Genomic DNA, 18,753 nt, shown 5'->3' with positions numbered 1-18,753 from the left:
GTGAACTAAGTGTGTAGAGTCTAAAATAGCTCTGGGAAAATGATTCCTTTAGCATTACTGAGATTTGTAAAAACAACTGTTACACAGATATGCCGTGTTCCATTTGAAAAATGAGTCAAGAACATTTCTTATTCATTCCTATATTCTAGAATTATCATAGCATATGATACAGCATAGAAAGTTATTAAATATTAGCTGAATGTTAGATGTGAAGGGAGGTAATGATGTAAACAGGAACGCATGTAATTTTGGTGGGCTCATTTATGTTCTGTATTTACCTATAAGGTTTTTAAATAATGTTGCTGTTAGAAATTATTACTGATTGCTCTCTAGTGGATCACTTCAACCTTTATTCAAAATACAATATTTAAAAAAACAAAAACTTAAAATGTAAATGTGTGTCTATCTTAAGTAACATAAAGAATCTGAACTGGACAAATAAAAGATGACAAGTTTTAATGCCTATTAAATGCAATAATAAGTACTGAAATAAGTATCTAAAAGAATCAGCTTATGTGAAATGCACCTGAATGAAACAAAACAATGGCATTCTCAGAAACAATGCATCTTAGAAAAGTTAATATCAATCAAGTACATTATAAAGGTGTCACGTCAACGTCTTCCCAGTGAGATATACAGAAAACAATGCATCTCTAACAGGAAAACTCCAATGCTGTGTTACCTGGTGACTGCATGTATTTTAAAATGCATTCCCTTAAGTAAGAAATATAGTTCTAACAAAAGAATAAATATTCTTTTTTTTCTTTTTTTTTTTTAAATATATTTTATTGATTTTTCACAGAGAGGAAGAGAGAGGGATAGAGAGTTAGAAACATCAATGAGAGAGAATCATCGATCAGCTGCCTCTTGCACACCCCCCACTGGGGATGTGCCCGCAACCAAGGTACATGCCCTTGCCCGGAATCGAACCTGGGACCTTTCAGTCCGCAGGCCGATGCTCTATTCACTGAGCCAAACCGGTCCCGGCAGAATAAATATTCTTCAAGAATGTGAAAAGGAATGTATAGAAAACAAATTAAGACAGGAATATTTAGAACTGAGAGAGGAATTCATAAGAACTAACATTAAAAGCAGGTTCAAAATCAACTTGAAAAATGAAGATTATAGACAAAATTAAAGGAAAAGGGAGAATATAATACTTTAAACAATAAAGAATTTAAATAAAGAAAAGGGAGATAAGTTTGTGAAAATCATGAATAAAAAGTGTCCTTCGATAGAGGAGTAGATATAGAAGATATGGTACATATATACACACTATGGAATGCTAGTCAGCATAAGAAAAGATAAAATACTGTCATTTGAAACAACATGGGTGGACCTTGAGAATACTATACTAAGTGAATAAGTCAATCAGAAAAAGCTAAGAACCATATGATTTCATTCACATGTTGGATGTAAAACTGAAACTCATAGTACAGACAACAGTATGGTGGTAATCAGAGGGAAGAGAGGTGGGAGGGATAGTGAAGGGTAAAGAGGCCAGCTATATGGTGATAGGAGTTGATTTGGCTTTGGGTGAGTGGTGGGCACACAGTACACTTTACAGATGGTGTAGCATAGAAAGGTACACTTGAAACCTATATAATCTTATCAATCAATGTCATCCCAGTAAATCTAATTTTAAAAAAAGAAGAGAAAATTTTCAAAAGCACATTTTACCAGCACTTAAGAACTTTATTTCAAAAAACAGATTAACTTGCATGACAATAAAAACCATGTGTGTTTAGCTGGTTTGGGTTCAGCTAAAAGTTTGGGTAGAGAACAATGAAAATGAAAATTTTGGGCTGAAATAACTCCACACAAAATACAATAAATAAATAAATAAGTAAACAAATAAATAAGTAAATAATCTGGCATGCTGATTTACATAAACAATTTTCTAGTGTTTTTAATGTGGTGGAAAGCATTAATTCCAAGGAAATATTCATACTGAGCATGAAAAAGTGAGACTGATCACCATCCCTGTGGTTGCTATTACTTCTTCCTTTGTGAATGAATGGGGCTGAGCGGGGCTGCTGGAGGGCTCTTCCAGTTTTGCTCTCTTCATTAGAAGAGGTCTGAGAATAGGAAGTGAAAAGGGCTGTGGCCCTCAAGCCATCTTGCTCACACAATGTTCACTGCCATCTTGATTTGAAAGAGGCATTTTGGATTAAGAAAGAGCAACTATATGCATGATTTTCACTGACTGTCAAGCTAGTAGCCCTTACTACATAAATTTGCTATAAGATGTCTATCGATTCCCTTTACAGAAGAGGAACTGTTAGACTAAAAGGGTTTCAACCAGACCAACATTACAGCAGGCAGAATGTATCTGTTGTTTTGAATGGATCTTCATTTGTTGTTAACAAGATCTGTCACACCTCCAAAGAGCTTCTGAAAATTAGAATGTTTCAGATACAACAATAGAGCCTCTGGATAAAAGAATGACAAACCCTTCCTCTTGAATCTCAATCAAGGCTTAAAGATGACTACTCTGCCTCACAAAAGCTAACCAGTTGTGTGTTTCTGCTTCTGATGAAATCTTTATCACTGAAGAAATGAGGAAAGGAGCCTGGTCTCGCAGCGGCCCTCACGGCTGATGAGCCCTGGCAGAGACAAATGCCACACTTTTCCTCAGACTGCAGCCTTCCTCTCCCTCTCACCTTGCAAGTGAACACTGTCACGTTCCTTGCGAAGGCAACATACATCTCACAGCTGTCATCCATGTATAAAAAGCAGAGAAATGAAGAATTCCTTTTTCAAGCTGCCTAAACATTTCATTTTGTTATTAATATATAACTGAACAAGAAAGCATCGAGCATGTGTTTGGATATATAAGACATGAAAAGTTGTAGGGCATTACTTTCAAAGGAAAACACAGAGTGGAGAGTAGGGAGCAAAGGATCTTCTTTTTAAAGAGCAATCGGAAGCTATCTTGATATTCCTAATCTTCTTTCTGGCATTTTATGCTCACCAACTGCCTAATATTGGATGCATGTGGTTCTGCCCATCTGTCCAACAGTGAATTAGTCTATGTGGTTTACTGAGAAAATATTTAATAGAATAGGAATAGTGTGTAGTGATAATGTTGTTTTAAGATAATACAACATTTATGTCATGAATAAAATGTTTGCTTTGTTCTTAATTTCATGTATCCATATATAATCAACTCAATTGTTATAAAAGTGTGGAAAAGCAAGAACAATTATAAATATGAAAGATACAATTTCATTAGAATATGTTCATATTCTACAATATACTAAGTTACTAATATGCACCAAAAACATAAAATGGTGGTATTTTAATTTGGTTTGATAATTAGGATCAAAAGGAATAAATGAGAGAGATATATTATAATCACATTTTTTTGAGAAATTATAAGAGACTATGAGTGCTATGAGATGATACCTCACTCAGAGACAGCCTTCCTTGAAACTTGGAAAAGGAGGAGGTTGGGGAAGAAATCTTTAAGCAAGTATATAATATTGTCAGACTCATTCCTATACTGATCATGATTAACAACCAGATATCAATGTCTAGAATGCAAGAATTTGGTCTTACATATATTTCTGAGGGTTCCTAGAAGAGTATTTTACACATAGTGAAGTTTAACAAATGTGGGTCACATGAATGAATTGAAAAATAGATAACTATGCCTGTACTTTTATTTTCATTATCTTATTATCTATTGATTCTAGAGAGAGAGAGGAAGGGAGAAGGAGGAAGAAGGAGAGAGAGAGAAAGGTATAGGGAGAGGGGAAGAGAAAGAGAGAGAGAAATATTTATTGTACCACTTATATTGTATATGCCTTCATTGGTTGATTTTTTTAATATATATATATATATATATATGTGCCCTGACTGGGAATCAAACCTGCAACCTTAGTGTATCAAGACAATGCTCTAACCAATTCCAACTGAGCTGCCCAGCCAGGGCCATTATACCTGTACTTTTAAGTACCTATGAAGTTAGGATAATTATTGAATCAATTGAATAAATGTGAGTGGGAACTGGGATACTAAAAAGGAAAATTAGCATCTTTGAGTTCTAATTATTATAAATGCTATTTGTTAGGCTTCTGTTATAAATGCATGTTTATTAAAGAAAATTTATAAAATATAAGTAAGCAAAGGGAGATGATAAAATGTAATCCATGATTCAGAAATAGTCACTTAGTTGCAATATTGCTTCAAAGACAATGTAGGAGAGCTTTTTGTGGTTGTTACAATGCCTGGGAAGCACTACTGGCCCTTAACAAGTAAGGCCTGGGGCTGGGAACCAAACTACAGCGAATGACACAGCTCCCAAAGCAAAGAATTAGTCAGTGGGAAATGCAAACAGAGCTTAACTGAGAAAAACCCAAGAGCAGGGTGCACTTACTTCATATATTATTTCTGGTTGGTGTTTCAGGCTTCTTAGAATATACTCCTAGCAGTGGGATCACTGGGTCAAATGGCATTTCCATTTCTAATTTTTTGAGGAAACGCCACACTACTTCCCTTAGTGGTTGTACAGTCTGCATTCCCATTAACAGTTTTGTAGGGTTCTTTTTCCTCCATATCCTTGCCAGCATTTGTTGTTTATTTATTGATGATAGCCATTCTGGCAGGTGGCGTTTTCCTTTGCATCTTTTTGAGGATTAGTAACTTTGAGCATTTTTTCATATATCTCCCGGCCATCTGTATGTCCTCTTTGGAGATGTCTATTCAAGTCTTCTGCCCATTTTTTATTTGGATTACTTGTCTTCCTTTTAGGAAATTAACCCTTTATCAGATGTATCATTGGCAAATATGTTCTCTTATACAGCGGGTTGCCCTTTCATTTTGATGTTGGTTTCCTTTGCTGTGCAGCAGCTTTTTAGTTTGATGTAGTCCCATTTGTCTATTTCCCCCCCCCCCCCCCTTTTCTCTTGCCCTGGGTGATATATCTGTGAAAATCCTGCCACATGTGATGTCTGATATTTTACAGCTTATGTTTCCTTCTTGGATTTTTATGGTTTCATGATGTACATTTAAGTCTTTTATCCATTTTGAGTTTATCCTTATGAATGGTGTAAGTTGGTGGTCTAGTTTCATTTTTTTTTTGTATGTACATGTCCAATTTTTCCAACACCATTTATCAGTCATTATGCTCAATATTTGACAATGGAGGCAAGGACATACAATGGAGGCAAAGGCATACAATGGAGGCAAAGACAGTCTTTTCAAAAAATTTTAAGACAAAGAGAATTAAAGTTAAGTATTAGTGGGCCATTGCTTCTGTGGAGGCAGGTGATAACTCATGAGGTTGGAGACGTCTGTGTACAGGGCAGACTCATGGCTCATCTCCTGGTGGGATGGGCTTGAAAAGCAGGACCTGCTGGTCTTCCCCAGCGCCAACAGGGAGTGAGCAAACAACCATCCATGCACAGGAGGCTGATAGATCACGTTGGGGAATTTAATTTCGCTCCCCCACACACCCAGATTCCACAGAATTGAGGCTGGTGTGCTGGAGATTCCTAGGTTTCTCATGGGCCCAGATCAGGCCTTGGAAATATAGAGTATGCAGGGGCTAGCCAACAGAAACGAGGAGAATAAAGGCAATGAGGGACAGGTGAGCGTGGTTATCCTGGACCCCTGAGGTCAGGAGGGGACCAGCCAAGCACAGTTGGACCATATAATGTACCGCATCTGATTCCACCCAGGACATAGTGGCTGTGTGCAATGAAAACCAGACCCCAACGAGAGCATAAATACTCTTTTCTGATCCCTCCTGTTTTACCCTTTGTAGACACACCACCCCACTTGCAAGTGAACTTGGGAGAGGAAACTTTGAGTTCCTGTTATGCTCTGGCAACAAATAAATATTGAATTTGATCAAATATTTACATAACAAGTCTCTTACACTGGAAATAACTAAAATAAGATTAAGTACAAGGTCTTAAAGACTATAAACTAGGCCTTGGTGTCAAATTCCGATGACCTTAGGGTTGTTCATCTGGAACTGTTCCCCTTCTAGAAAGTTCTGGCATGAAAAATCAGCTTGAGGAGAAACCCTCTACCCTCTTTCAAATTAAGCACTTCCCTGCTTTTGGATTTAACTAGAGGGGCCAAGATGACGCCTCAGCCAATTTTTACAATTGCAAACTGCTCAGGCCTACCTCTGTCTTGGTCAGAAAGGAGCTTTATGGGTTTGGCACAAAAGCCTCACACGAAGAGGGTTGTTTCTTTAGCCTTGTCCCAAGGGCTCTTACAGAAAAATGGCTATAGAAGAATAGGATATGGGGTGCTGAGTCCTTATAATCTTTCTAAATATTTCTAATACAGGACCTGAAAACCAACCATTATTAGGAAAAGGAGGGCCTGGCAGGTATTGCTCAGTAGTTGAGCCTCATTGACTCATGAACCAGGAGGTCATAATTCTATTCATGGTTGGGGCACATGCTCAGGTAACAGGCTTGATCCCAAGTAGGGTGTGTGTGTGGAGGGGAATGGGGCAGCCAGTGAATGATTCTCATTATTGATGTTTCCATCTCTCCCTTTCTCTCTCTGAAAGCAATTAAAAATATTTTTAAAAAGAAAAAAGAAAAATAAGGAGGAAAAGAGTGACTGGGGACAGTTTTAGTCAGCCCAGGATATGTCAAACCTGTGTTGCACTGAACACCCAGAACTATTCTCCCTGGATTTGGAAAAACAAACAAACCAACAAACAAAACAAACAAAACAAAACAAACAAACAAACAAAAAAAAACAGCAGTAGGAAAGACCCATAACCCTAACATATTAGGGCTCTGAAATTTTTCAGTTTAAGAGAGAAAATTTTTAACTTTGTTTACTCCAGAGGTTCCCCAAATCATTTTTTTCTAATTACAACATGAGTCTAATATTCAATGAAACCACATTCCTTTGGGAAACTCTAAGGACAAATAGTAGTGTGACTTCATTTTATGTAGTTAAAGTGGAATGCTCAGGGAATAGCTTTTCCCTCTTTGTGTTACACAGTTTTCCCCCTCTTTGTGCTTACTAAAAGTCTTCAAACTGTCAACAAATATGGAAAAGACTTTCCACCATCATTTATCTAACACAACTTTTAGAGAAGAGGCAGACTCTTCTTAGCAAAATGTTTTAGCTGTTTAATGCATTACGGTTGATTGTTTATCTTTTGTCTGCACTGTTCCATTTAATTCGCACTCTGACTGTGTGCGGTGGCTGGCCAGAAATAGATGAGAGGCTTTGGTTTGGAAAGGTTAAATGAGTTGCCAGAGGTCTGGCAATGTGTAATTGAACAAATGAACCTAAAATCCAAGCCATTAAACACAGACTTGAAACATTGTGAACTCATTTAATCCAACACTTTCATTTCACAGATGAGAAAATCTGTGCTCAGGGAGGTGTATGATAAAATTGAGCACAGGGAGAGAGACAATAGCAACTTCATGTTCCCTCACTTGCAACTCACATTCTCTCTACACTAAGTCATACTTTTCCAATAGATGATAGAATCAAATGGTACAGGTAAACCAGAAGACCCATAGGCAGATAAAGGCCAGCTGGCTATCATGGTGGATCAAAACAGATGTAGAGCGCTTTAGTCAGAATACTTAGCAACTGGTGTGGTTTCAAACAAGAAAATGTTAATTCCCCTTTGCAGGGAGACTGCTGTAGAAGGACTATTATTAGAAACTGTTATTAGTATTTGGTAGAGATTAGTTTTACTTTTTTACTTTTTAAAATGTATTTATTTTTGTTTCTAAATTATTTATTTTTTTAAATTAAATCTATGGGGATGACATTGGTCAACATGAACATACAGGTTTCAGGTGTGTGTTTCTGTGTTACAAGATCTGTATATTGCATGATGTGCTCACTACCCAAAAGAGGTTATTTTTTAAAGAGGCCTACTCTACATAACTCATAGTATTAGAAATTAAAGATAAAATATTTTAAATGATATTATATGCTTTGCAAGGCAATTATGTGAATCCTAAAATTCAGTGACATAATAGGAAGTATATATCTTCTCCAATTCTCCTAGAGACAGCAAAAAATACACAATTCATGAGTCTCAGGCAAAGCTATATGGACATACTCAGAAAATCTGTGTGGCAATAAAAGAATACATTTATTCATTTATTTATTTAGCATTTCCAATAATCAAATAGGAATATATATGAATTGGAAGTGATTTGCTACTATGGATTATCAGACATATAATTTCCTTGTAAGCATAGATAGTTAAAATCTATTTGATTTTCTTAAATTAAAAGTTCACATTATTCTTCACAATCCATCAAGTTGCAATTGAATTTATTCTTATAAACTGAATTCCAAATAGATCCATCATACCGTGTTAGTATGAAGGACCCAAAAGAAAGATAAGACAGTGTCTACCTCTAATCAGAAAGACAAAATACATATTCTTTATTTTTTCACTTATTCATTTAATCATTTATCCAGCCAACATAATTTATGGTTCAATGTTCTTTGCATTAATATATATTACTAGAGGCCCAATGTATGAAAATCCCCTCTCACAGTCTGGGAGCCCTTGGGGGATGTCCAACTGACAGCTTAGGCCTGGTTCCCACAGGGAGCACAGTGAGAGAGATCAGGGAGGGCTGATCGGAGGTTGCTGAGCAGTGAGCCTCTGGCCCCGCACCCCATTGCACCACCACTTCCCATGGCCTCCCTCTGCGGGAGGTGATCGGGCGGGTGATCAGGGGATGGTGCTAGCCCCCATTGCCCCATCACTGGTCACCAGTGCCCCATCGTCCCATCACCTTCCCCTCCCTCTGCCCACTGGTACACACCTTAGCTGGCCTGGAGCCACCTGCTCGCTGGGCCCACCCCTGCCATCTTTCTGAAGTTTGGTCAATTTGCATATTATGCTTTTATAGGATAGCCTTGATAAGATGTAAATACTACTTTGGGGATGTTCATAAATATATGTTAGTGGCTCCAGAATCACCTGTTAGAGAAGTACTTATACTGTAATGTAAATATTCAAATGTTTGGCGAAGATTTAATATAAAGTACCCATTAACAGAATGAATGCTATTGAATTTTAATAAAAAACATAACCATAACCCTATCTTTCTTACCTCTTTGTTTATAATTAAGATATATTTTCCTATTTACTACATTGCAGGATTAAGGATCATTAGGAACCATGATTCATCCATCCCTGAGTCAATGAAATATTTGAAATATTATTAGGTACAATGAAAGCCCATCATAATGGATGTGTTTCTAAATAGATAGTGTATCTACATTAGTTGACTCTCACATGAGTATAAAATATTGATTTTACATACCACATGTCAAAATGTTACAGATAGGTTTTTTCTTTAATTACCACATCGTGCTTTAATCTAAGAAATCTATTAATGTTATTAATAGTATCTGCCTCTCCCACCAGAAATACAAGATCAGGCAATTCATTGTGCCACAGATCTTTTAGGTTAGGTGTAAATATGACTAACAGTCATGTTGGTTACCTTCTGAGATCAAGCACAAGTCCATACTCAAACTTTTAATTATTTAAGACAGTATATCAATCATTATTAATCATTTAAGGAGGAAGTGTACTATAAAATACTTCACTAATCTTGACATCTCTAATTACCTTCTCATGAACGATGCGAAGATTACTTCTATGATCTGTGTGTGCTTCTTCAAAGAAATCTGAAAGGTTGTCTATGACCTTCGGCTTACTTGTGAAGTCAACCTAAAATTACTTAGCTGATGGCACCATCCATCATCTGATTAATCATTTAATAGAAATGTCCATAACACTCAAGTGCTTAAAAATAAAACTGCATCAAGCTAACATGATAGCTCTCGTAAGTCAAAGGAATTAAGTAGAAGGATGCTTAAATGCCATAGATCGTAATGTCAAACCTGACATGCTTCTGTCCTGCTTGGTTTTAGTCATTGAGCACACACTTGGTTAGCTATCCTCCTGTGAATTATGGAAGGATTACAGAGAATGCGCACATCTATCCATTTGAAATCAACATTTTTCTGTGCTGAGGATAGAAAAGGTGTTTTATAATCTGATCTAATTTTTCCACATGAGCACTGTTTAGAAAACTTCACCCTGATGCTGAAGAAAAAATAGAGAAAACAGATGAAGTGGAAGATCTGAGGCTATAAATATTTTCAAACTTTTTTTCTTGAACAAAAAGAATTAATCTTTGTATTGATAGATTGGTCAGTGCCTAACTGGAATGTGATAAGGAAGCTGACTGCTGTACTATTTCTCAGGTGGTAGTTTTGTAGTTTATTCAAGAATTTCACTCTCTGTGAACCCAGATAATTACAAAACTGTAAACTTCAGGGAGACTGAGGATCCAGCTCTTCCCCAGCATTCCAGATAGCACGGGAAAAACTCATTTGTTCAGCAAGGATTTGATTGTTTAGAAGGACATGCAAAGTACTTTTGCTATTGAGATGGAGTAAATGTTCTAGTGATGAGCTGTATACTTTAAACAGTATACTTTAAACTACAGAACAAATCTTATGCAAGCTACTTTCTATACATGTTATCATTGGAACTAGCAGATCACTTGTTCTCAATAGACATGGGAAACACATTCTCTCTGTATAATATCACTGTTTGAACTTAACTTGAATATTCTGCCAATGCATTTGTAGTCTGTTTCTTCCATGCCAATCAAATGAATGAGCTTCAAAAAATGAATTGTATGGTTGATAACCACTTGTATGCTCACCGATAAAAATACAGATCAGAAGATGTATTATTTTGAGGTATTAATCAAAGAAGCTACTAATATTTGATAAAACAAATTCTTAAAATTCAAGACATCTTATTTGTCCTTTAATCTGATATCTGATTGTTAGAAATGACTACTAAGAATGGCTTCATTTATATGATAATCAAATTCACAAAAACACTTAGGTATCTGATGTCATATCTCCCTGGTAACATCAAAAGGAGACAGAATACATCAAATCTAGCATGTCACAAAGATAAGCTTAGAGAGAGAGAGAGAGAGAGAGAGAGAGAGAGAGAGAGAGAGAGAGAGAGAGAGATATGAGCATACTAGAGTTCTTTTAAACACAAACCAGGAAAGCACAAAATGGTTGGAAGAAGGGAGGAAGGAGGAAGGGGTGAGGGGAGAAAGGGAGGGAAAGAAGGAGGGAGGAAGGGATTTTTGTCTCCTCAGTCAGGGAGTAATGGGCCAATTATCATGAAAGCTGTACACTAACACAGCTGCTCCTCTTGCTGTGTTCCTGATCTTCAAGAAAGACACCAACCATCAAGAGAATAGTACTAACATGACTCAACAGTCTAACATCCAGTAGCCCTACTTGTTACATCCCTGTTACCCCAAACCTCATGAAATGCACCACCAAATCTTGTTGCTATTACCTTCTCCATAGTCTTTGAATTGATCAATGTTTTTCCTCTTTCCCCACCAGCACTGTATTTGATTGGTACATGCAGTCAACACCTCTTTCCATCACAATCTATTCATTGGTCTCTGGGCTTCCACTCTGACTCCTTTAATCTGATTCTTCCCATTAAGGTGGAGACATCTTTTCAACATGCAAACCTGTAACCTAGCATCCTTGCTTAAAACGTTTCAATAGGTCCCTTTATTTTTAGAATAAAGACCAGCAATCTTAATGTGGCCAGCCATGATGTGGCGACACATATTCCTCCAGCCTCTCCCTCTGTGTCTTTGGGCTCCACCACAGCCCTCTTTGTTTTGCCACTGAACCCCCATAGCACATGAGATTTCCATATTTGCATTTGCCTGGAATGCTACTCTGTCAACTCCTGATTGTTTATTGATTGCCAGTCTCTTTTGTTTGTTTTTTAGAACATTTCTCATTATTTTAGTCTCAACATCTAACAAAGCTTCTGGTACACAGTGAATAAGCATTATTATTATTATTATTATTATTATTATTAATGAGAATAAGTTCTCAATGAATAAGAAATGGTTAAATAATAAATTGTTCACAGTGGTGCCTCACACAACGAACTTAATTCGTTCCAGGAGCAAGTTTGTTATGCGAAAAGTTCGTTATGTGAAACGCGTTTTCCCATAACAATACATGTTAAAAAAAATAATTCGTTCTGTAGCATAAAATATGCTAAGATGACATAAAAAAAGATAAATTTTTTGTTATTATTTTTATTTAGATACATCTAAAAACATAATTTTTTTTAAAAAAAAAAACACATTTTTTAAATTTTAAGACAGACTAAGTAGAGTCTACCGAATCTTGCACATCTTCATCCATTTTCTGCTTTTTGGCCGATGGTTTCATGAAAAACCTGTCCAAAGTCGTTTGTTTTTCTCTTTTCTCCAACATCTGCCGGAAATAACGGACAAGAGTATCGGAGTAAAGATCGTTGATCCTGTTTGCTTCAGCTGAATCCGGATAGTGGGCATTGGTAAACTCCTGAACTGCTTTCCATTTGACCAGGATGTTCTTGATGTCAGCAGTTGGGATTGGTTGATTGTTTGATTGTTGCTCCTCGTTATCAGATGACGCTTCCCTTTGAGCATTGTCCTGTTTCATTTCAACAGAAATCACCTTCCTGCTTTTTTTAGAAGCCATGATATAAAAAAAATATTGAGTTTAACTTAAAAGGACGACTGCCGTGATACGTGCGTGATTTAATTCGTAATGAAGAACGATTGCCGTGATACGTGCTTAAGTTAAGCGCAGTGACTAACGACTGCCTGCAGTGCCTGCGCAGAAGGATGCAATACATCGGCAGCGATCATGGAAGCTCGGGCGAAGCAGTCGTGGAAGCTCGGGCAAAGGGGTCGTGGAAGCTCGGGCGACTTCGTTGTGTGAAACGAAGTTCGTTGTATGAATCATGAAATGAAGTTCGTTGTGTGCAGCGCTCGCTGTGCGAGGCATTCTTTATGCGAGGCACCACTGAATTTCCATTCATCAGAATCACTTAGTTAAGAATTTGAATGATAAAATTAAAGTATTTCCAATTTTATACTGAGCAAACTCAACCATTTTACTTAAACTCCCTAGATTTTTTGGCTTCTCACAGAAGTGAAAGTGACCACAATAAAAGAAGTGTATTGGTGTCTTCCTTAAGTTATAGAAATATAAAATTTTATTGCTAAATGGGGCTTTAACCCAATTTTCTATTATAGTTTCCTCATTAGGTGAGAAAGAGTCTTGGGAGATCTGCAAAAGGTCACCCAGCCCATTAGTGACAGAGCAGGGACGAAAACCAGCCATTCCAACTCCCAGTTCAATGTTGTTTTCCCTACAACTATGCTGCAATTTCTAGGCTTTATGGCTTTATTCATATTAGAAATTTGTGAGAATCTATAAGCACCCATAAGAGAATATCTCCAAATGGTTAATTATGCCACATCATTTAAAATTTCTGCTTAAAAATATTAAAGTAAATAGCAATATTTTAGGAGAGTAAAACACAAGTCCTATTTTGTAAGAAATAAAGCACTTTCATGACTTATTTGCAATTTATATTGTATGTTTTAAATGGGGCGGGGGATACATGTGCCCATGGTTTCTTAATATTCTAAAGCTGAGAATTTCTCCAGTTAAATCTGCTTGTCATATGTCAGTTTATAAACACCCAGAGGATGCCAGGTTATGCGGAAGGGACGTAATGGATGGAAAAGCACTACTGGGATCCAGCCTGTTACAGTTGGCTCTGTGATGTTGAACTAACTCCTCCCTGTAGATTTCATGTTTCCCACCTGTGTAACTAGGGGGTGGTCTGAATCGTGGGCTCTGTCAGTCTAGGGCTCCCATGATCCCACTAAGCCTTTGTGTGTGTGTATGAGAGCGCACATTTTTGGAAGAAAGAGGGTCCATCACTTCTATGAGATTGGCAAAAGTGTCTGGGACACAAAAGGTTAATTATCTCTGTACTGATATCTGAAGTCTCCCTTGTTTGAGATGTAATAAAACAATAAATGCAATTATGATTTTAGACACAAAATAGGGACTATTGTAGCTATTAGCTCAAGTGATAAGATTATTTGAAAAACATATTCTGTACAGAGAAATACCATCATCAACCATACATTCAAGTGTTAGCTGAAGAACTTCACTAAAAGCCCAGTCCAGATTTTCCATAATTAGCATCAACTGCCCTAGACAATGGAACTCCACGCAAAAACAATCTAAATATGTCATAAGTGTATAGTCCTGTCCTTTTTAATCAATGTTTTCATGATCCATCAAGGTAAGCTGGCATACAGGATCACATGGAGTGGAGGAACTCAGGGACGTTTGCCAGAAAATAGAGGCACTTTCTGGACATGTGTGAAATATTCGCGAACAACATTTATTCTACCCTTATGGTGCTTGTACTTTAGAAGGGGAGAAATAAAATAAACAACGTACATAAAAAAAGTAACAACTAATTTACTGTGTTAGAGGTGATAATGCTTTGGCAAAAAAAGAAAAAAATAATAATAAAGAGTAGGGGGATTAGGACTGCCAGAGGTGCGGAGAATGTTGCTGATTTTAAACAGGTCCAGGCAGGCCTTATGGAGAAGGTGTACTTTAATAAAGACTTGAGTAGATAAGGGAGTTCGCCAAGTATAAGCTCTAGGCCAGTGGTCGGCAAACTCATTAGTCAACAGAGCCAAATATCAACAGTACAAAGATTTGAATTTCTTTTGAGAGCCAATTTTTTTAAACTTAAACTTCTTCTAACGTCACTTCTTCAAAATAGACTCGCTCAGGCCGTGGTATTTTGTGGAAGAGCCACACTCAAGGGGCCAAAGAACCGAATGTGGCTCGTGAGGCGCAGTTTGCCGACCACGGCTCTAGGGGAAGAGCGCTTCAGACAGAGGGAGAGCCCAGGGCAAGGGTATGCTTGCTTTGTTCAAGGAAGAACAAGGGGAAAAGCAAAATTCGTTCTGCTGCTGTGGTCATGAAAGTTATAAAATAAAGCACTTTCATGCCTTATTTGCAATTTATATTGTATGTTTTAAATGGGGCGGGGGATACATGTGTCCCCGCCCCATTTAAACCATAAGTAAAATGGTTGAGTTTGCTCAGTATAAAATTGGAAATACTTTAATTTTATCATTCAAATTCTTAACTAAGTGACACCTCGTTTTCTATTGCTTACCTGGTTAAAACGAAAGTCATAATATCTTTTATACATTCATACTAGAGTCACAGTTGCATCAAAGATGCAAAGTCAAAATTCTTCTGGGAATTTTTAAAAAAATATATATTTAATTGATTTTTCACAGAGATGAAGAGAGAGAGATAGTCAGAAACATCGGAGAGAGAATCATCAATCAGCTGCCTCTTGCACACTCCCTACTGAGGATGTGCCCACAACCAAGGTACATGCCCTTGCCCGGAATCGAACCCAGGACCTTTCAGTCCGCAGGTCGATGCTCTATTCACTGAGCCAAACCGGTCTCGGCTCTTCTGGAAATTTTTAAATCAACCCAGAATCGTGATGCCTGATTATTATGCACTTCAAGTAGCTCTGTTCCCACAAACATATTTTTGGCAATAAACTGTTACATGATATTTGAACATGTCATTTAAACGGAGACGATGTCATTAGGAAGAAATCAAGTGAAAGATCCTCATTTTGAAAATGTAGAAATTGGGCACAAAGTGATTTGTTATATTCTGACAAAGAGACATTCCAAGATTCATAGCCAACATGAAAGCACCCATTCTTTCTGAAATGTCACTCTTCCTGTGGCATTTATTACATTGTTCATTTCATGAACTTTCTCCCATAGAATGAAACAATCATGATCATTATGCAGTCTTCATGGCATTTATCTGGGTTAATCTCTCACCAAAGAAGACCCATATAAAGGCTCTCCAAATAAGGGCTGTACATCCCTTACTTGGGGAGGGATGACTGACCCTCTTGAATGGAGAGGGTCAGTCATCCCTCCCCAAGTAAGCATCTTATTCCTGTCTAGAGCCTTGCATGGAAAGGCACCGCGACCTCATAAGCTTACAAGAACAACGTGAAATGTATGAAACCATACCTTGCCCATTTGGTCCTTTCTGCCAAAACCAGTAGCGGCTGCAATGTTCCCGGCTCCCTCCACTGTCCTATGTGCAACTGCTGTCACCCCGGTCACCACTGCCTCTCCGACATTGGTCACTTGCTCTTTGGTCTTCTCAGCCACTGGGATAAATCAAGAGCAACCACGGATTAAGAGATGGATGGAACAACAGCAACTTACACTAATTTGACTTACACACTAGCTGTCCAGTTCTCAGAACCTATATTTACACATGCCACAGGCAGCTGAAGAAACAGAAGAAAGGAAAGCTGTAGAGACTTCAAAGTGAGCGTAGAACCAAATATTGAATTTTTGCTAAGATGTTTTGTTTTAATCACTAAGAGGTGCTTGAAGTTTATGGTCACAAATTTAAAGCCACGAGCAATTTGAGTTTGCTTTATATTTTATTAAAGTTTGCAGAAAGCTATGGTGACAGGTGCAGTTACAGTGAATCAGGCTCGGCATGAAATTTACTTCTTTATTCCAATTTCAGTGCTATTTAGTTAATCCTCACCTAGGATATTTTTCCATGGATTTTTAGAAAGCATTTAAGAGAGGGAGGAGGAAGGGGAAGGAGAGAAACATCAATGCAAGAGAGACACATCGATTGGTTGCCTCCTGCATGTGCACGATCAAACCTGCAACCCAGTTATGGGCCCTTACAGGGAATTGAACCCATGACTGTTTGGTGTGAGGGGCAATGCTCTAACCACTTAGTAATGTCAGCCAGGGCTTAGTGCCAATTCTGTTATCTCACTCAAGATTTAAACATTTCTAGAATGTTGATCCATTAAAAATAGTGAATTATGTGCTTTGGGTTATCATCACCCAACCCCTCCTCTGCAACCCCCATACCTTCTGAGTCACATGACACATCCTTGCTCACACATGTTACTATCAGAAATAAACAATAGCGTAAGGGATAGTTATGAGGAACCTCGGGCCCTTTCATAAAACTTCAGGCAGTTGAAACAGAAAGGCTTTTAATATGATTAATTTTCAATAATTTTAATGGGAACGAGAGAGTCAGATAATAAGTAAAATATGAAAATGAAGAGGTTTGCTGAACACACTGAAAATTTATTTTCACAAAGCAAAATAGAATATGATTCTTCAGTAGATTTTAAAAAATAAGTTAAATATTTAGAAAACAGTATCAACAGTTTAAGATTCTATTTAGAAGCAGAGATTTAATCTACTATCAAAAATTCTCCAAGACATTGTCCAATATAATTGATGAACTATTCATATATTGAAGAACTTTACATATTCTCTCCATGCATTTTACCAATTAAAGAAAGCACAAATAAAAATGCTTGTTTTGATTAAATAATTGTATGAAAGAGTGTCAAAAGACAAGATAGTCTGCTCTTTTATTTTTATTTATTTATTTATTTTTTTAAATATATTTTATTGATTTTTTACAGAGAGGAAGGGAGAGAGATAGAGAGCTAGAAATGTCGATGAGAGAGAAACATCGACCAGCTGCCTCTTGCACATCCTCCACTGGGGATGCGCCCGCAACCAACATACATGCCCTTGACCGGAATCGAACCCGGGACCTTTCAGTCCGCAGACCGACGCTCTACCACTGAGCCAAACCGGTTTCGGCGATAGTCTGCTCTTTTAATAATTTCAAGACAATGAAGAAACAAAACAACTCCTTACCTAAACCTTGTAACGTTTATGCTCATAAAAACGTAGGCCTTGCATCTTTTATCTCTATCTATGCAATATTTGCTTCCTTTTTGCCCACAAATTCATTGTTTGTCTGCCTTTTCCCAACACTTCAGGAATTTGGAGTTTGAGGTAATATTTTTTCTCAGGCTATATCCTAAGCAAATGGAGACACAATTTTTGTTATGTTTTGTGCCTGTACAGACCCTCTCCAGGTAAGTCCCCATCTAGGAACCCAAGGAAGTTACACCATGTTAGCTGTTCAGTGTTACTTGCTAGTCGTATGGTTATCGCACAGATTTCATGTCACCAGTCGGGAGAAGCAATGATTACACAGGTGGACAAAGCAGTCGGTATCTGTAGGAGCTCTGGTGGTCTGGAAGGACAAAGAGGCTTTCTCCTGGTCCTGGGCAATGGGGGAGGGAGACAAGTGACCCTGGAGGCTAAAACCAAGAAGAGCACACAGCAGGTGTTGCTTGATATTTGCGTTTTGCCACTTCTGGGACATGACTGATGCCTCCTAAGGAGTAATAGCTATTCGCAATGCAAAGTTCAAATTTAAATGCCAGTGAAAAGCTGTACTGTAAATTTCATGTTTTTAAACATTTCTAGAATGTCGATCCATTAAAAATAGTGAATTATGTGCTTTGGGTTGTCATCACCCAACCTCTCCTCTGCAACCCCCAAGAACCTGAATAGAAAATTTTGCTTGATAATGAACATTTTCATTATCAAGGTGATAATCCTTTGGCAAAAATAAATAAATAAAATAAAATAAATAATAATAATTAAGAGGGAGAGGTTAGGCCTATCAGACATGAGGGGAATGATGCCAATTTTAAACAGGTCCAGGTAGGCTCCATTAAGAAGGTATCATTTAACAGACTGGAGGAGATGCAGGAGTTCACCAAATATATGATCTTGGGGAAGAGCTTTTCAGACAGAGGGAGAGCCCAGGGCAAGGGTATGCTTGCTTTGTTCAAAGAAGAACAAAGACAAAAGTAAATTGTGATCTTTTTACAAATTTATAAATTTTTTGGCCAGTCATAAAAATTTATTT

At 37.5% G+C, this 18,753-nt stretch overlaps 1 protein-coding gene across 3 annotated transcripts in view; it reads right to left on the bottom strand.

The window, feature by feature from the left end:
• The window catches only part of SNCA (synuclein alpha), a 97,869-nt gene that overhangs the window by 66,642 nt on the left and 12,474 nt on the right, over positions 1-18,753 (bottom strand). For all 3 annotated transcript variants that reach the window (XM_036411456.2, XM_036411470.2, XM_036411446.2), the window contains exon 4: positions 15,996-16,138. In XM_036411456.2, coding sequence (XP_036267349.1) covers positions 15,996-16,138 — 143 coding nt within the window. The remainder of the gene's footprint in view (positions 1-15,995; positions 16,139-18,753) is intronic.

This window comes from Pipistrellus kuhlii, unplaced genomic scaffold, assembly GCF_014108245.1.
Source record: "Pipistrellus kuhlii isolate mPipKuh1 unplaced genomic scaffold, mPipKuh1.p scaffold_m20_p_1, whole genome shotgun sequence".
In the NCBI taxonomy this organism is placed as follows: Eukaryota; Metazoa; Chordata; class Mammalia; order Chiroptera; family Vespertilionidae; genus Pipistrellus; species Pipistrellus kuhlii.
This window is presented reverse-complemented; position numbering and strand designations above follow the sequence as displayed.